Raw genomic sequence first — 18,513 nt, 5'->3', positions numbered from 1 at the left:
GACTGGGAGATGAAGTCAAAGAAGTGGCCAACTCAAGAGAAGTTTCGCACTATAAGCTGAAGAGTTTGCATTTCACAGCTAGAGGGAGGCATTAAAGGATACTTAGAAAGTTTAACAGAGTGGCCATATACAGGAAATCCTAGGATGATTGATGAGCTAAAGGAGAAAGGGAGGAGGGGCTAGATCTCTGGATGTTCCATTGTCCCATGGAATCAGTCACATCTCAGCAGTAGACAACACTTTTCTTTTAGTAGATGATGTTACTGAGAACTCAGGTTATGTATCTTTCATCCCATTGCCACTGGCCAATGACATCAATGATGCTAATGCTTTGCTTAATTGCTATCCTCCAGTCTCAATGAATGACTGTTGGAAGCAGCCAGTTATATCTATAAAGTTTAATTCAGCTAGGAACAATATACTGTAAGTACATTTTACAAGACAGGCTTTCATGTGGAAGACAAATTTTTTAAAGAACAGGGGAACCAAAGAGCATCAATGAGATACCAGCCTACCCTAGAGGCAGAAGGTTCCCTGATACACCAGAGAAAAGGTGTTTGTTCTAGGTTTTCTTTCTGGATGCTAGATGGATGGAAAGAAAGGCTAGTGAGTGGGGCTTTAGTGAGATAACCTCTACCTGTGTCACTGCCTGCCTAGACTTGATAGGTCCATGTTAAGTTCTTAGGTATAAATCATAGTTTGAATCCCATGCAGGCTGTGTACTCAGTATTAAAACAAAGAACAACTCAGCTGTTTTATCTTGCTAAATTCCTTGTTAGAGGGAAGTGTGGTTCTTAGACTCACAGACTGACATTCATGGAGAACAAACGTTTAGCTGTGGTCCAGAAGTGGTCAAGATTAGCAAGTGTCATGTGTTCCAAGAATTGAACCAATGACTTTCTATTACTTTCAAGTTCCTTAAACATTAACCATAGCAAATCTGCTAATTTTTGAAGAATATTAATTATTATTTTGTTAACAAGTCTTTGTTAAGCCCTGTGGCGCTGAGGAACACTTAAAGTAATAGATTCTGCAAACTGGATGAAGATAGATTCCACTTTATATGTGAAGTTTATTGTCAGTTCTTTGGTAGGTTGGTAAATTCACCTAATCTGATGTGTTCATTTAGCTTTTTTGTTTTGTTTTGTTTTCCAAATTTATGTGGAAAAGAAAGCCTTTTATGTTAAATACATTGTTTTGGGTATAAATAATAGTTGACCAAACAAACATGAAATTGAGACAACTGATTTCATTTCATGCTAATAGTAAACTTCTTGTTCCTTTTTTTATATATCCTATTAACATTTCTTTTTTTGTCTTTTTCCAGATTTTTTTTATTTGAATTAGAAACAAGATTGTTTTACATGACAATCCCAGTTCCCTTCTCCCTCCCATCCTCCCCTACCACGCCCCACCAACTAAAACCCTACCTATCACATATCCTTTCTGCTCCCCTTGGATGGTGAGGCCTTCCATAGGGTGTCATCAGAGTCTACCATATCCTTTGGGATAGGGACTAGGCCCACCCCCATGTGTCTTGGCTCAGGGAGTATTCCTCTATGTGGAATGGGCTCCCAAAGTCCACACCTATGCTAGAAAAATTACTGAACTACTACAGAAGATCCCATAGATTTCCAAGGTTTCCTCACTGAAACCCATGTTCCTGGGGTCTGGATCAGTCCCATGCTGGTATCCCAGCTCTCAGTCTAGGGAGCAAGAGTTCCCCGATGTTCAGGTCAGCTGTTTATGTAGGTTTCACCAGCCTGGTCTGGACCCCTTTGCTCTTCACTTGTCTGCAATTGGATTCCAGTTCAGTTCGATGATTAATTGTGGTTGTCTGCTTCAACTTCCTACCAGCTGCTGGATGAGGGCTATCGGGTGGCATATAAGTCAATCCATTTAGCTTTTTAAAACACCAGCTATATGAATTGGGAAGTAAAAACTCTTAGTACTCAGTCTCAAGTTCTATATGCAAAAAAACCTTCTTAGACCACACTAACCTTATGTAACATCCTACCAGGATGCAGCTGAATGCTGTTTTCTACAGTAGCTACTTACTCAAAGCTACGATAGCCTGCTTCCACTGGTATCATGTTGACACAAGAGCTAGAGACACCATACATAATAAGGCTGCTTTATTGTATGAAAGACATCTGTTTAAAGAAGCTGTCGAGCCTTCGCTCCTCTAGCAAAATTGTATTTACTTTATTCATCTAAATAATGTGGTGTGCTTGCCTTCTGTATGAAATTATCTCATGCTGCTTCTCATTGATTGAGTTTTATGAGACAGCATATGATTTTATGTGTATCCATATGCCACTCTGCTGAGAGGGGAATGTCCTCGTGTTGAGAGGTTTCAATTACTATATCCTTCTGTAGTTCTATCATCATTGGATGCACTCAAAATATTCATTTCTTCACCACCACCCCCATTTTCTTTTTCATTGCCCAGCCATGCTCCCTTCCTAAATTAAAAGAAAAAATTTAAAAATATGTAGACTAACTTGTTTTGAATTTCACTCCTAATGACTTGTTTTCTGTTTGGATAATTATAGCAATTGGAGTCCACTGAAATATGTTGTTTGTTAGTTACGTAGACCTTTGTATATAGATGTCCAGAAATAACTCAGCAAGAAGCACAATTCATGCCCACAGGTGTATGTTGTACTCAGTTTGCAAGTTCACTGTTAGGCAAGTGTGCTCCTAACTACTTTTGTGATCTTGTGGTCACCACACTTAAAAGACTACACTGCATTGAGAAGCATACTAATACCAACGCTAAAATTCTTTGCATGAGTTTACTCATAAACCATTACAGACAAACCCCCACTGAGGAGCAATATAAAATAATTACCAGGCCTCTTCAAAACTGAGAAAGCAATAAAACACAGACAAGCTAAGTAACTCCTTAGGGGGGAAAAAAACAGTAACTCTATGAAGTGATTCTGGTCTGAAATTTAGTTTCAATTTTTTAAACTTTGTAACAAATATTATTAATACAATTGGAAATGTGTTGATGATGTCTATACATTTTAAAATATTAGTAATAAATTTTTCTTTTTTTATTTGGAGGAGTGGCAAGATGAAGTCCTACTATGCAACCAAGCCTGACCGCAAAGTCATGACAATCTTTCTGCCTCAACTTGATGAGTGCTAGAATTACCACTATGCCTGGTTTCAGTATTAATATTCTGATCTTAACATGATGTTTGTTCTTAGGAGACATACACACCATCTACAAGATACTCATATATTATTCCACTAAATAAATAAATAAATAAATATATAAAACTGAGTATGGCAGCACACACATGGAATTCCAAGTATTCAAGAAGCTGAGGTAGAAGGATCATAAATTCTGGGACAGCCTGGATGACTGAGTAAGACCTTGTCTGAAAACATAATAGAAAATATGTGTTGTATATTGTGTATGCATTATATATACATACACAAAATGTGCAGTTCTCTTAAGAGCATATTTATGCAAATGCATTTTAAGCATTAAATTATATTTAAAATTTTAAATTATTTTAAAAATGTGTGGACTGACTCAAAACCAACACTCTGCTATCTCCCTCTATGAACATGAACTCCCTTAAATTCCCTCTGCCACCATGAGGCTTTGCCCAGCTCTGCCACAGCAGAAAGTTTTGTTGTGACACAAACTGGCAATTGTCTGGACTTCACTTTTCTTAACTGTATAAGCCAGGGGCAAACTAGAAACCTGGGCCCTTGGGATCTAAATAACATCCACACAGACACCCATTATATTCCTGTAAAAGCCCTAGGCTTTCCCCAATATTCACACAAACTCTGGGGCTAGATCTTCATTACATTTCTGAATCCAGCTTCCACAAAACTTCCCCATTAGCAAATCACATCCCTGCCCCACATCCACAATCCACATTCTCCAGAATGGTGGCTCAACCATGAAACTTGACCACTACCCTGACTGCACTGGCCCTCACTTTGCACTCAAGGCATTTTTCTGATGGTATCAAGGGTGCAAACAGAATTAAAGTATGCAGCCCTGGGAAGTCATCAGTCACCCCTGGGCTATGAGAATTGCAAAGGACTTTTGGAAATGATACCATTGGCTCCTTCGGCCCAGCCTCTTACCTCCTAGCTCCTTACCCCTCTGTGCACTGCATCTTTGCTGCTTTGGCATCCCCTTCCTCCCCTGGCCCGACTGCACTCAGTTCTTCCCAGGCACAGCAGATCTTTTTCTTATCTAGGCAGCTTTGGCCTCCCAGACCTACCAACCATCACAGTATTCTCCCAAACTGCAACCGTTCTCCCCTGCAAGACAGCAGCTGAGGTGAGAAAATGTAAGCTTATTCCCTGGATCTCTGTGAAGAGCTGGTGCTGAGATCCTACGGACTCCACTTGCTTTTATTTTTTCATAATAAAAGTATTTTGTTGTACATGTCAACTTCCTAAAGCACACAAATGGCACTGCAGGAAATAATATAGATAACTGAGCACAGGACAATTAAATCAACTGAAATATTATACCTAATGTCAATTTTCACAAGCAGGTAATATTTGATTTGTATCTTCTTACCTGGGTCTCTTATTTGCATGTGACATTTTGTGTTTCTCAAAAGGGAACGTTGTTAGGTTGGTCTGTGTCAATGAGAAAGGCGGTAGAGCTTTCAAAGCTGTATGGCATGCCAGCTCTCATCTTCTAAAATGTAATAACCTTTTAATTTATACCCCTTCTTCCTTTACCACATCTATGTTTTCTGCTGTTCTGTGCCTTTAAGACTGGTTTTGATATCTTAATATTTAATTTATCCTGATGTCACTCTTCAAAAATATAAAATTGGAAAGGTAAGTTATCATGATGATAGATAGATGACAGATTATACCTAAGTAAGTAGATAAACTATAGATAGTAGGTAAATGATAGATATATAGATGATTGGCAGATAATAGATGATAGTAAGTGTTAATGATGGATTGTTATAAGACATGCAGATAGACAGATAGTATAGATGACATAGCATAGATAGTCAGTGGGTGGGTGCTAGGAAGATGACTTCCACCCTTTCTTTCTCGCTCATTCTAAGGGGGCTATGGCTTGCCTTCCCATCATGTACAATTAAAGAAAATCTAATGTGGTCTCTGGGAAATGTCATGAAAATGCTGGTCCCATCCCTGTTTTGTATATGCAAGCCCCCAAATAATAATTGCCAAGCACTGTGCAATCCTGGCAGTATTGTTTCATCTCCCAGTTTTATTCCTAAAACATGTTGACAGAAGCTTCTCAAGGGCAAAGTTCTAATAATATTCAGATGGAGAAAGACTCCCAGGGAAGCCCAGCTGAAGGTCATGAAAGTGAGCAAGGTAGGCAAATGCAAGGAAGCAGCCAGGAAAAGCAGCTTCTGGTCAGAAGGTAGGCTTTCACTCGAGGAGTGCTGGATCCCACAATCCATGACAGCATTACTCCTAAGAAGTAGATGCGCAAAAACACAACATCCAGGGTGGAGGTTGTGAACACAGCCTTTTTGGAGCACCAATGCACTAACACAGGGAACCCTGGCCTCAAGAAGACCCATACAAGCTGCAAAAGAATGCCGTGTCTTTTCATCTGGGCTTCCCAGGTGCTGGGAGAAGCAAGTACGTGGGTTCAAATAAGTGCTTCAGCTTAGAACCATACATGGGTGGAAAATGAAACAAAAACAAGAGGCATTGGGAAGCCTTCCTGGTATCCATAAAAATTTGTGACTTACTGAGAATTTCAGCTCTCTGCAAGTCTGAGTTAACAGCGTTGGAATCCTGCTACGCAGCCTGAGTCTGCAACCTGATAGCTGGCTATTAAACCTCCTCCCACTCATTTCTCCTTCCTTCAGGAACCATGTACATTTTACCTTAAGAGAATAACGTGATAGCACCAAAAACACAGCGTGTGTTTGTGTGTGTGTGTGTGTGTGTGTGTGTGTGTGTGTGTTACATATGAGTGCACACCTATTACTATATGCATAGGGGCTGTAACTCCAGTGTCTTCCTCTGTTGCTCCCCAGCTGATTTTTTGAGACAGGATCTTTCACTGACTTTGGAGCTCACTGGTTCAGCTAGGCTGTCTGATGGGCAAACCCAAATGATTCTGCTTTCTCTATCCCCTAGCACTAGAGTTACAAGCACACAACACTGCTCTTGGCTTTTATGGAGGTACTGTGGACCTCAATTCATGCTCTCTCCCTTTCACAGCAAGCATTTTACCAAACTGGGCTGTCTGCCTAGCTTCCAGTGTCTGTTCCTTCAAAAATGAAGTATATATACCAGAGGGTATATATAACTCCACTAGCTCAGTAACACAGCCATGGAAAGTGACCTCAGTATATGACACTCAGAAGTGGTAGGGCCTGTGACCCTCCCTCAAGACATTCACACACACACACACACACACACACACACACACACACACACACACACACACATATATATATATATATATATATATATATATATATATATTATATATATCTTACAATTTAGAAATGCTCTTAGATTTTTAAAGGTTGCTCATACACAGGTGTACTCATATTTATGGCTGTGCTTTTTGCAACAGCCAATATGAGAAGCCACCAAGTGCCTGCTGATGCTTGAATGGAAAACAAAATGTAGAATATGAGTTAACAGAGTGAGTTATTGCTCCATGTTAAAAGGGAAGAACTCTGACACATGCTCAGCACATAAGAGCCTTGAGGACATCATGCTTAAGTGAAATAAGCCAGAAATGAAAGGTCAAGTGTTGTATGCTTCCACTGACAAGAGATACCACAGAGACAGAAAGTAGAAAGTTGAGAGCCTGAGAGGAGAAGGGGGGATGCTTAATGGGTTGTAATAGTTTCCTTGCCTGTTGCTGTGTTAAAATACTCTAGCAAAAGCAACTTAGGGAAGAAAGGATTTTTTTATGACTCAGTCTTCAGGGGTATAGTTCATTAGGGCAGTGGAGTTTCGAGGCAGTAGGAGCTTGAGGCAATTGGTCACATCACATTGTTGTTGTCAAGGAGCAGAAAATGGTGAATGCATGGTATTTTCCACTTGCCCTTGGTTTTATGCACTCTAGGGTCCTCTCAACATAGAACAGCGCTACCCAGAGCCAAGACTGTCTTCTTCTTACATCCACCCAGGGCATGAGGTCATCTCCCACAAGCTTGCCTAAGTGCCCATCTCCCCATTGATCCTGATTCTACCACGGTGATAAATGATATTGACCATCACACAGTTACAGATTGGTTTTAATGTTTTAGTTCATATTTCGGGGATTGGCACAGTGTGGAGCACTGTTTCCTCTGAGGGTGTGTGTTAGAGGTACTGGTTATCCAACCCAAAGCCTCACACATGTTAGTCAAGTGGTCTGTCACTGAGTGCCACCTTTAGCTGTATTGGCTTCTTCTTTGCAGTAGGGTCTCACACTATAGCCTAGGTTGGCCTCACTACTGCTGCTTTGGGCTCTCAGGCTGCTGGGAATACAGGCTAGTACCACCACACTTGGCTGAGAGTTTTATTTGGAGGTAGTGAACTGGTTCTGACAGTAGGAGGTTGACAATGGGTACACAGTGAAATGTACCTAATAGCACTAGTCTGTATGTTAAAGTGGTTGAAATGGAAATTTTGACACTACTTATGTTTACCAGAATTCTTTTAAAAGACAGGTAATAAATAATAGCATGGAGAATTTGTTCCCTTAGTCCTGCCTTTAATCCAGCCTTCCCTAAGATGACATCTTACATAATCATAGTACAATTAGAAAAAAACAGCAGGGAAGCATTGGTACTAATCATTAAGATCTTCACAAAATCTTCCAATGGCCCCACAAATGTCCTTTTCTCTGATGCAGACTCTAACCCAGGATCTATAATGTACATATTTAACTGCCCTGTCTTCTTTGTCTCCTTCAATTTTGAAAAGTTCTTGGTCTTTCATAAACATGACTTCAAAGACTCTTGGCCAGTTATGGATTTGTCTGACATTTCCACCTGATAGAGTACACATCATATGTTTGTCACTAGAGCTTTACACAAGGCATAGTATGTCCCTCCTGTGTACACCCAGGCATGTGACTACAGCATCTCATCACGGGCAATTCACTTAGCTCACTTGGTTAAGGCAGTCTTTTCTATGAACCTTTTATTTGCCTATTGTTGTATTTCCCCCATTAACTTTGTCACCCATTGGTGATGTTGGAGAGCCACACTTCCTAAATGATGATGCCCAGCTTCTCCCATCACCCCCATGAGCCTACTGTAAGAAAAATCTCCCTTTGCTTCCATTCAAATTTAGTTTCTAAAACTCAGTAAAAGAAGCCAGAATAAAAGTATGTTTTTCCCAAAGTCACTGATACTTAACCCCAAGTTCATTTCTGGCGTTGAAAGTCTCAGATTTATAGTGTCCTGCTTAATAGGAAATAAAAATCTAATTCTCTGCTGAACTGAAATGGTCAAAAGCACATGATTTTAGGTATCCAGAGGCATTATGGCAATGTTTTCTTTCCCTCGCCCACTTTTTAAAACTCACATCTTAATATTACCCCAAGCACAGAAGTAGGGTTAAGCAGAAAATGTATTCAAGAACCACTGAGCCTGGAAAATGCACATGCAATATTTATGTTAAATATCCCCTAGAGAATCTGGTTTTTAATGAACAGGAACTAAATTACAAAAGCTACAGTGTTCTGAAGAATTTCTCTTCCATGCCAGGCCTCTGGTAGAGCTGGCTGTGCTCCTGAAACCCATCCTATAGCCACAGACCTGATCCTAGCCCACTCCTCCCAACCCAAGAATGTCCTAGCAGAGCCCCTATCTGAGATGCTGTGACTGATGTCATAAATGGACAGATAACTAATCTTATTGAAGACCTCCAAGTTGCCATAAAAGCTGAGGAAATAAAGCATTTTTTTTTCATTTAGCTATTTCTTTCCTATTATCCACTGCTAAAGAAAAAAAAAAAACCCTAAATGTAGTAGTATAAAACAGTAACTATTTCATTATGGCCATGTTTGAGTGTTAGAAATTCAAACAATTCAAAGAGAATAAACTTTGATGGAAAATAAGCATATGAAAATGCTCACAATATTTAGAACAAAGAAACCCAAATAAGGTGGTCTTTTTATCTATCAAGTTGACAAATATTTAAACATCAACTAATGGCTACCAATTTCATGTTGTTGAGAATATAGGAAAATCGATGTTTGTATTCTTACTCTGGTCTTGGTAGATTTTGGAATATAAAGCCTTAGGGGAGACTTGAAGAATCATAATGTTCCTTATCTCACTGAGTGTGATGATATTTTGTTCATGATGTAACAAATAAAGTTTGCCTAAAGATCAGAGTGCAGAGATAGCCACACTAGTTAGTCATAGCGGTTAGACAATGGTAGCACACACCTTTAATCCCAGCTGTCACTCTGGTTAGCCATAGAGTCCAGGCATGGTGGTATACACCCTTAATCCCTGCACTTGGGGACAGAGGCAGACAGCTCTCTCTTAATTCAAAGCCACCCTGAGCTACATGAAATTGATCCAGTCTAAAAGAGAAACAGAGCTCACACAAAGGTGATCTCAGCACTTAGGATCCCACGCCTTTAATCCCAGCACTACAGAGGAATATAAAGCAGGAGAAGACAGGGGCTCAGGTCAGTCTGAGGTTTGGTGGTGCAGATGCAGTCTGGAGATTCAGTCTGAGGACAGGATCGCCCTTTCAGTCTGAGCACTGGGAGAGGTAAGAACTCTCTAGTGGCTGGCGGCTTTGCTTCTCTGATCTTCAGCTTTAACCCCAATATCTGTGTCTGGGTTTTTATCATTAACACCAATTAGAATTCCTGCAACAACTGAGCAATCCTGGGATGTAGGAAAATTTCATCTATGCATAGTATTGGTTGTCTGTTATTGTAACAAAATACCCTACACAATTTATATAGAGAAAGAGATTTAGGGGCTGCCAGTTTGGGAGGCTTTGTCTGGGGGATCTGTGACAAGGCAGCATATTAACACTGCTCAGGTCATCACTAGAAAGCAAAAGAGGAAGCAACTAGCTTCTTTTGTGACATGAACCTAACGACATGAAGACCTCTCAATAGGTCCTACGTTTTACAGTTGTCCACCACCTCTCAACAGTGAAAAGTGAGAACCAAGACGTTAACTCACAAGCTTCTGGAAGACATTGTAATCTAACCTATGGTACTGTCACCATCTCAGATCCACTTTATTTTTGTAAACTAGTAAAGAAATCCCTTCTTTCATTGCCAGTTTTATTTATTTGAACATTTTCTCTTATTTTTATTCTTAATGATAATTTCGGATCTGTCATTTTGGTTATGTATTTTAAAGAATAACTTTCATTGACCTGTATATTTTTCTATATTCTGTTTCATTTATTTTCAACATAAACAGTTTAATTTTGTTTTCCCCCTTGTGTCAGATGTGGGGAATAACATCACAGGGTATGTGAAGGAGGAGTCCAGATGTGAGAGACAGAGGACAGGACAGAGATGGAGTCTGCCCTCCAAAGACACCCACCCACACGGCCCTGCTTTGAGCTAATTCCTCTAATAGGCTCCAAATGCTGTCATTTCCACTACCTCCTCACAGTGTCACCAGATGGGAACCTTCAAGACAGGAGCATCTGGGAGACAACCCAGATCCAGTCTACATACAGTACTGCCCTTTCTGTTTGCTGTCACAGAAGTTCTTCACAGCTTCCTCTGGACTTGCAGAAATGTCTAAAAGTCTTTCATTTTAGTTGAAGTTAGTGATTCAGACTGAGAAACTGTCTCTTATTTTGTTTGTCTGGGGCTGTATGAGTTTCTTTATTTTTGAAGATTAGTTTTACCACATCCAGAATTGTTGGTTAATGGGTTTTTCTTTCATCATCAGGAATATGCTATCCAACTGTTGTGTGTGACCTCCATGACTTCCAAAAGTGGTTTTGTGTGTTCTGTTTCAGGTTGTATTCAGCACTAGAAAAACTCAAGGCCTTGTGCATTCTATTCAAGCACTGTACTGCTGAGATCCACCCCTGGCAGGAAATCAGCTTAGAGTCTTACTGAGCATCTTGCATATGTTTTTGGCTCAGCGCTCATGTTTTCATGTTTGCCTCCCTGCAGGTTGACCATTGTATGTATAATACACAAATCTCTGTCTTTACCCTTTTCTGATCTTATTGAGCTCCTTAGATAGGAATATTAATGCTGTTTGTAAAATTTGTACATTTCTAGCTGTTGTTTCTTCCTGTCCATTTCTCTCCTCTTCTTGTGAGACTTCTACTGTGTATAAATGGTTTGCTTGGTAGTGTTCTCTTCTTTTTACTTCATTTCTAATCTGTTAAAGTAGGTCTTCTCAATTGGACTTTATTTGTATTTACTATTTCTGTCAACGTAAATCTGCTATTAAGCTCCTCTAAGGATATTTTTTCATTCATTATTATACTTTCCACTCTATAATTTATTTTTTATTTCTATCTGTTTGTATTATCTACTTGATAGATAATTCATTCGTTTCATATTTTGCTATCATTCTGTAGACTAGAGGCCCCTTTTAGTTGTTTGAACATATTTAAAGTCGTCTTCTAATAAGTACAACACCTGGCCTTGCTCAGGGGTGGTTTATTTCTCCTCCGCTCTCCCTATGCATGTTCTTGTTTCTTGATATGCCTCATGATACTTTTACTGAAGACTGGCCTCTTATGGACACCATGTAGCAAATCTGGAAGTGAGATTCACACCACTCTCTGTGTTTAGGTTGATGCTCTGAACCTTATTTTTGCTATGTTGATTTACTTATTTGCATGTTTATTGAATTTCCTAGACCAATTCTCTGAATTCGGTGACTTTTTGAGTGCTCTACTGGGTCTCTCCTTGTATAGCCTCATGGTCAGTTAAAGATCGGACTGACATTTTCTTAAAGATAGTGACTGGGTAAGGTTTTCTTATCTTTGCTGGCAGGCTTTAAATACTTCTTAGGGTACACCTTCAAGGCTCAGGCAGAAGTTTGCAAGTCTGTTTTGACCTTCAAATGCTATTTGCATAGAACTTCAAGATCAGTCAGAAGTGAACATTTGAGATCTTTTTAGGTGTTTTCTGGTTACACTAACGTTCTCTAGTAGGTGTTGCCTTCTAAGTCTCTATGAACACTGTAACTTGTAAAGCTGCTGTGAATCTCTCTCTCTCTTTCTCTCTCTCTCTTTCTCTCTCTCTCTCTCTCTCTCTCTCTCTCTCTCTCTCTCTCTCTCTCTCTCTCTCTCTCTCTCTCTCTGTCCATTTCTTTCTTTGCAATTCTTGGGCCAGTTGCTCTTGGCCACAGTTGTCATTGCTAGCTTAAGAAGCTGAGGTGTTAGGTAATTGCCATGGACTGACTTCAACATACGTTCCAAAGATAAAGCCTTTCTCAGTGAACAATATCGGAGTCATATAACAAACCTTAGACCTATAAATGGGACTTTCTGGATATCTTCCAGTTATCTGAGAATGGGACATCTTGAATAACTCCAATCCTGAGGTATTCCCCAGTGTGTTAAGTTGCTATTTTATGCAGTTATTAGGGTTGAGATGATTTTGAATCTATCTGCTTTCAAAGGAACTGTAGACATACAGGACACATTATAAACCCCACATGTCTTGTGATTATTATTGGCAGAGTTCTGTCTTGCTTGATTAAATGTTCCTGGTGAGGCTGCAAGCTTCTCGTTCATTTTCAGAATTCTGCAATGGTTGTTTGGCAATTGTTTCTGATGTTTTCATTACTTCTGTGAATGTGACTTTTAAGGCTCCTAGACCCATCATTCTTGAAGGTCTCCCTGTCCCAAAACACAGCAGTACCTTTAATTATTAAGCAAGAGAGAAATGAAAGTCTAAGCATACATCAGCAATGGAAAGTCTAGATACATTGTGGTGTCCTTCATGTCATAGCAACAGCTACTAACAGAGAGGTAAAAGTGGAGTGTGTGATAACATGTGAGAGACAGATGAAAAACCATTTTACATAATAGGTGTGATGTATGTGAGCAAAATTAACTCATTTAAGAAAATAATGATTTTCTCTTGAGAGTGGGTAGACTTAGAAGAAAAAAGGAAAGATTGTCCCTTATTCCAAATACTACCAATAAAGAAAAGGTGATTTTTTTAAAATTTTGGTTCTTTTTGTATATGAATTTTGTGTTTTCCTGAGTTTTCCAAATCTCCTATATTTTCCTTTTTTAATGATGACAGTTACCTAAGAAATATTTGTGCCATGCTGAATCCCTACTTGATCTAACAGGTCTCAAACAGCCCCCATTTAATTCTGAAAAACTCCTTTCAAAGTATGTACTTCCTGTTCAAGAACTTGGTTGGATCACATATCTGTATTTCACCATCAAATATCTGAATGGTGGAACACTTTAGTTCAGGGAGCCCTTTGAAAATCTCATGCAAACCATGTACCATCTCTCCAGTGAAAATGTACATGTGCACATTATTTTCTTAATTGTGAAGCATTCAGTTAGATGAACTGTTCAGGGCAAGTACTGAAAGCAACATAATTCATCAATATGATATAACACAAATTATAAAAATGGTTTTTCTTATGTTAGTTGTAGTCTTCCCTTTTGTAGTGACATATTGTTTATGATTTAATAAAGTCACTGGAGATCAAAAGGCAAAGCTGGCCACAGCCACAGAGCCAGGCAGTAGTGGTACACACCTTTAATCCCAGGACTCGGAAGACAGAGGCAGACGGATCTCTGTCAGTTCAAGGCCACACTGAGCTACACGAAATTGCTCCAGTCTAAAAAAGAAACAGCTCACACAAAGGTGATTCAGCACTTGGGATCACACAACTTTAATCCCAGCAAGTGGAGGCAGGAGTGATATGGCTGGGCAGAGAGAGGAATATAAGGTGGAAGGAGACAGGAGCTTGGAGGAGTGAAGCCGGAGGTTTGGTGGAGACAGCTTTATGCTCTGAGGATTTGTGGAGATAGGATCATTCATTTTGGTCTGAGGTAGAGGTAAGAGCTACTGGCTTGACTGCTTTGCTTCCCTGATCTTTCAGCTTGAACCCCATTATCAATCTTTTTAATATTCATGTTACAGTGAAGGCATGTGGAAGAGGAACAAAGACCTAGAAACCTTGGGTCTTCATGTGTCTGTGGGGGGGCGTGGAATTTTGTATATGCATAACTATATTCAAAAGAGAAAGAAAGGTTCTAGAAAGGGGTGACTTGCCCAAGACTATCCTGTGAGATGATAGCAAACATGGGCTACCTCTAAGAGCCCAAGCTTTTAGATCAAGGTTCTTCTCTCATGTTACCTGTAACCATAGCACAAATGGCAGTACATGCTAGGTCTTCTATGGCTGTTAGAGAAAGACAAGCTCTCCTCACTGTGGTTTCTTTCTCTGATCTTGGCACTCACACTTGATTCTAAGCATCCTCGGAATAAAGGAAGATAGTGTGGAACCTGGCCTGGTACTCAGCTGGTGCTTGTCAGATTTAAGTGACCACACTGTTCCCAACCAGATAAGAGGAACCAAACCCCAAGAGAGTTAGGTAGTCCATCCGTAAGACAATACTTTGTCACAACACAGCCCTGGGGCAACTGGGTACTGAATGATGTATAAATACTTTCTGAGAGAAGAGTTGGATAATTTGGTGTATGAGTGTGAAGACAGGGTTGTAAAAGCTACAACTTGGAAGGATAAAGGACATTTGAAGAAAAGGGAAGAAACAGTTACCAAATAAGCTGTGAGAAAAGCAAGAGCTCAGAGGTTAGGGGTCTAACAGCAGATGTGAACTGTGTCCTCACACAGTTTATGCTTTGTGTCCTTATCCTGGTGCCAATCTGGAATCTAACCATCCTCCTGTCTGTTTGGCTTTCCACAGCTCCCCTTTGCAGAAGGCCTGTATCACTTTTATCACAATGGCCTTTCAAAGGCCAAAAGAAGACGCAGTCTACACCACAAGCGGCAGCTGGAGAGGGACCCCAGGGTAAGTTCTGCCCAGAACCCTGCATCTTGATCTCCACTACCACACCAAAACTCACTTAGTGTATACAGAGGGTGGGCAGTAGACGTTGGAATGCTGGGGTTTTGTATATTTTAATAGAAGACATGGGTCACTGGAAGACACCATAGACTCACTGCTCCCATTTTGTGCATAGTAAATAACCCTAGGCCACATGTACAGGAATGGGGGAGGAAACTCGGGTGCTTCATTACCTTCTCTTTAATTATTACATGAAGATTGCAGGTTGCCTGGAAGCATGCTTTGGCCTGTGATGAATGGAAAGACACGTTGGTTTACTGAGTTGTTGACGGGAGGTTTCTATTGGCAAATTCATGCTTTGAAAAGGTTCCTGTGTTTCATATTATGAACAGAACAATATGTAGACCAGTAGATGACGGTCTTCTCTCCACAGGCAGTGGGTGTCTCGGTATCCGTGAATGGCTGCAGCCCCAGACCTCAGGCTTCTTCCCTTGTATCTTCTTCTACTGGCTCATGTGTCCTCACTCCTCGGCTATCTTCTTTTGTTATTTTAGTAATATTTTTATTAAAATCATTATAACATTTCCCCCTTCCCTTTCCTGTCTTCAATTTATCCCCTTTGCTCCTTCTCAGATTCATGAACTCTTTTTTAATTATTGCTGTATTTCTATTAAAAAACACTTGAATATAAATACAACCTTTTAAGTCCTCTTAGTGTCATATATATTATGGGTTCCTGGGAATATTGATTCTCCCTCCTTCAGAAGTCCTTAGCTGCCTGTAGGTCTATGTCTAGAGGTTCAACCCCATGAACCTCCATGTTAGGATATCTGTTGGTGTCTTTGTTCAGGTCTTGGTTAGGAAACCATATTGTTAATGTTTCATGGGTACATCTTCCATGCCATTTCTAGGAGATATAATCTCACAGAAGATTTCCTGGACCTCTGGCTCTTGTAATCTTCCTGCCACCTTTCTTGATGTTCTCTGAGTCTTGACTGAAGGAATTGTACAGTAGATGTGTCCACTAGGGCTAGGCACTCCATGATCAGTCATTCTCTGTGTTGTGACAGTTATGAATCTCCATGTGCTACAAAGAGGACTCAGCTGTCTTCTTAAAGTTCATGATCTCTACCCTTTACCTCTAATTTTTATTTCACTCTTGGACTCCAGATCTTACTTTTGACTCCTTGGACAGCTAAAATTTGGGTTTTTCAACCAAATGTAAGATCTTAGCTATGAAGAGTTCCTCTCCAATGTTCTTCTTCCTTCTCTTCAGAGCAGGAGCTTTAGCCATTATGGTAATATCCAACTACCCATGTACTTATATTTTCATCCCACTGGGGATATTTTGGTTTCCTTAGGTAAGTTCTAAGAAGCAAAGTACCACCAAGGTCAAGTTTCTGTCTATACTTTGAAGGCAGTGCAACCTCTTTCTTATGACTTTTAAGGAACAGACAGTAAGTGGGTGAAATGTTTGAGTTAGGGGTTTGTACAAGATCTGTTTTAGATCTGTTGGCCTGGGAATTTATTCTTCTGAAACTGATTAACATTCCATCAATTTTAATTGGGGCTTTAATTAGAAAGTAAAGGCTCACAATCAAGTCGCCAAATGACAGACCACAGGCAATTTTTATTTATTCCTTAACAGGGGTCTTTCCATACAACCTGAGGGGAATATTGATTCTAAGAAGCCATCTTGTCATTGCCTTTGCAATAAAGACCAAGTGTCTAATGCTGAATCTGTTGTATGAGTCACCACCATGACCCAAGTAAAGAGCTCTCCTTCATAGCCTTGTCCTTGGCCATACTAACTGCCCAGGGACACCTTTGAGCACATTGGAAGGGAATTATTAATATCATTTTTTAATCTAAGTGGGTACCATTGGGTAAGGACCACTCAGGTGTACTATGAAACTGCTCCTCCCTCATGTCAACCATGCCCCAGCTTACCTATCATGGCCAATCAGTTTCCTTCCACTCATATAATAATATAGAAGCCATGTTAGTTTTTCTTTTCACTTCAGTAATTCAAAGGCATTGCCCTCCCACATACTCAAAAACACATAAAAGGAATGAGGCAAAAACAGAGAGATACTTCCAAGCCCAGGCAGGCTGAAAGCAGAACTGAAACTGTCTGAAAGGACATCATTTGGATCAGGGAGATTATGTGATACCATAAGCTGACATTGTTTCATTTGAAATGATCTTTAACATGGTGATTCTTGGTGCTGTGTGATGTTTACAAAAGGGAAGATAATGAGATGGGTTAGCAATAAAGGAGTTCACATTGGTAATTCTATTCATTTGTTTTTCTTTTCAAAACATTATCCTTTATCACTAACAGAGGCGTCTGTTCCCTTTCGTCATGCATTTTAAGTGCCCTAGTAGCCAACTGCCTGGACCTAGTAGAAGTAACCAGCTGCCCTACCCATAAAGGCCCACAGAAGTCATCAGGGAACCTAGGCAAGAATAAGGAGCCTTAATGTCATCAATAATAAATTCATCTTAGGGGAATATATAGAGCCTGAAGCTCTCAGACATCTTCAAAAAAAAAAGTTGTTTTTTGTTTTTTGAAAAAGAAAAGTCTACTTACAACTGCTTCATTCCAAAATGTTACATTAAGGCTTTGATCTTTTCTGTGTGATATTCTTATGGTCATATAATGTTAGGTATCTGCACAGTTCAGAATTGGCAGACACCATTCTTAAACAAAAATCATCGGTGATTATTGCAAAAGTAACAACGTGAAAATTCACCCTGAGGCTTTATAAACCTTAACAAAAATGCAAGCATGTATAGTTTGGGGGTCATGCAAGCATTTGTTGTTTGGGGGTATGCCAACTTCGGTATTTGTGCGGGCTAGTTTTATAGCAACTGACACAAGCTACAGTCTTCAGAGAGAAGGGAACCTCAACTAAGAAAATGCCTCCATAAGATTGGGCTGCATCAGCTCCTGCCACCAGGTTCCTTCCCTGTTTCATTTGTTTTCCTGGCTTCCTTCAATGATGACGAATGACATGGAAGCTCTGGGGAAATAAACCCTTTCCTCCCTGAATTGTTTTGGACAGCAATAGTAACCCTAAGTAAGACAGAGTGACTAAGCATATACCAACAGATTGCAAAATGAAAGTAAATAATAGCAAAACAAAAAGCAGATGGTCTGGGGAACTTGATGAATAGTTGATACAGGCTCTCATCTCTTGCAGAGATGTCGAAAATTGTGATGCATGAGCCGTAATTTAAGAGTAAGTTGTTTCTTCCTTCTCTTAAAATGTCTTCTAGACCATAGCCTCTCAAATTGTGTACTACAACCCACATGGGGTTGTGTAATAAATATTGGAAATATAAAGTAATTGGCAACAGAAAAGGTTTCTGACCATATAACAGCCAAATGAACAATGCATCCAAGGTGTTTCTGGCAGCCTTTGGCCATATTATGCCATATAATTTCACTGCAGCCTGGTCCTAACACACACGTACACTTTGTCACACAGAATGCAATGTCAACCAATACTTTTCAGAGGGGTAGAGTCCATGATGGCTTAGTGA

General features: G+C 39.9%; 1 protein-coding gene across 2 annotated transcripts in view; it reads left to right on the top strand.

The window, feature by feature from the left end:
• Nucleotides 1-18,513, top strand: part of Pcsk2 (proprotein convertase subtilisin/kexin type 2) — a 231,502-nt gene that overhangs the window by 17,011 nt on the left and 195,978 nt on the right. The window contains exon 2 of one of the 2 annotated variants that reach the window (XM_027421639.2): nucleotides 14,863-14,967. The exons of the other annotated variant lie outside the window; for it this stretch is intronic. Within the exon in view, the coding sequence (XP_027277440.1) occupies nucleotides 14,863-14,967 (105 nt within the window). The remainder of the gene's footprint in view (nucleotides 1-14,862; nucleotides 14,968-18,513) is intronic. 2 annotated transcript variants of the gene reach the window in all.

The sequence above is a fragment of the Cricetulus griseus genome, chromosome 6 (genome assembly GCF_003668045.3).
Source record: "Cricetulus griseus strain 17A/GY chromosome 6, alternate assembly CriGri-PICRH-1.0, whole genome shotgun sequence".
Lineage (NCBI taxonomy): Eukaryota > Metazoa > Chordata > Mammalia > Rodentia > Cricetidae > Cricetulus > Cricetulus griseus.
Note: the sequence above shows the minus strand (reverse complement) of the source record. Positions and strands in the feature narration are given on the sequence as shown.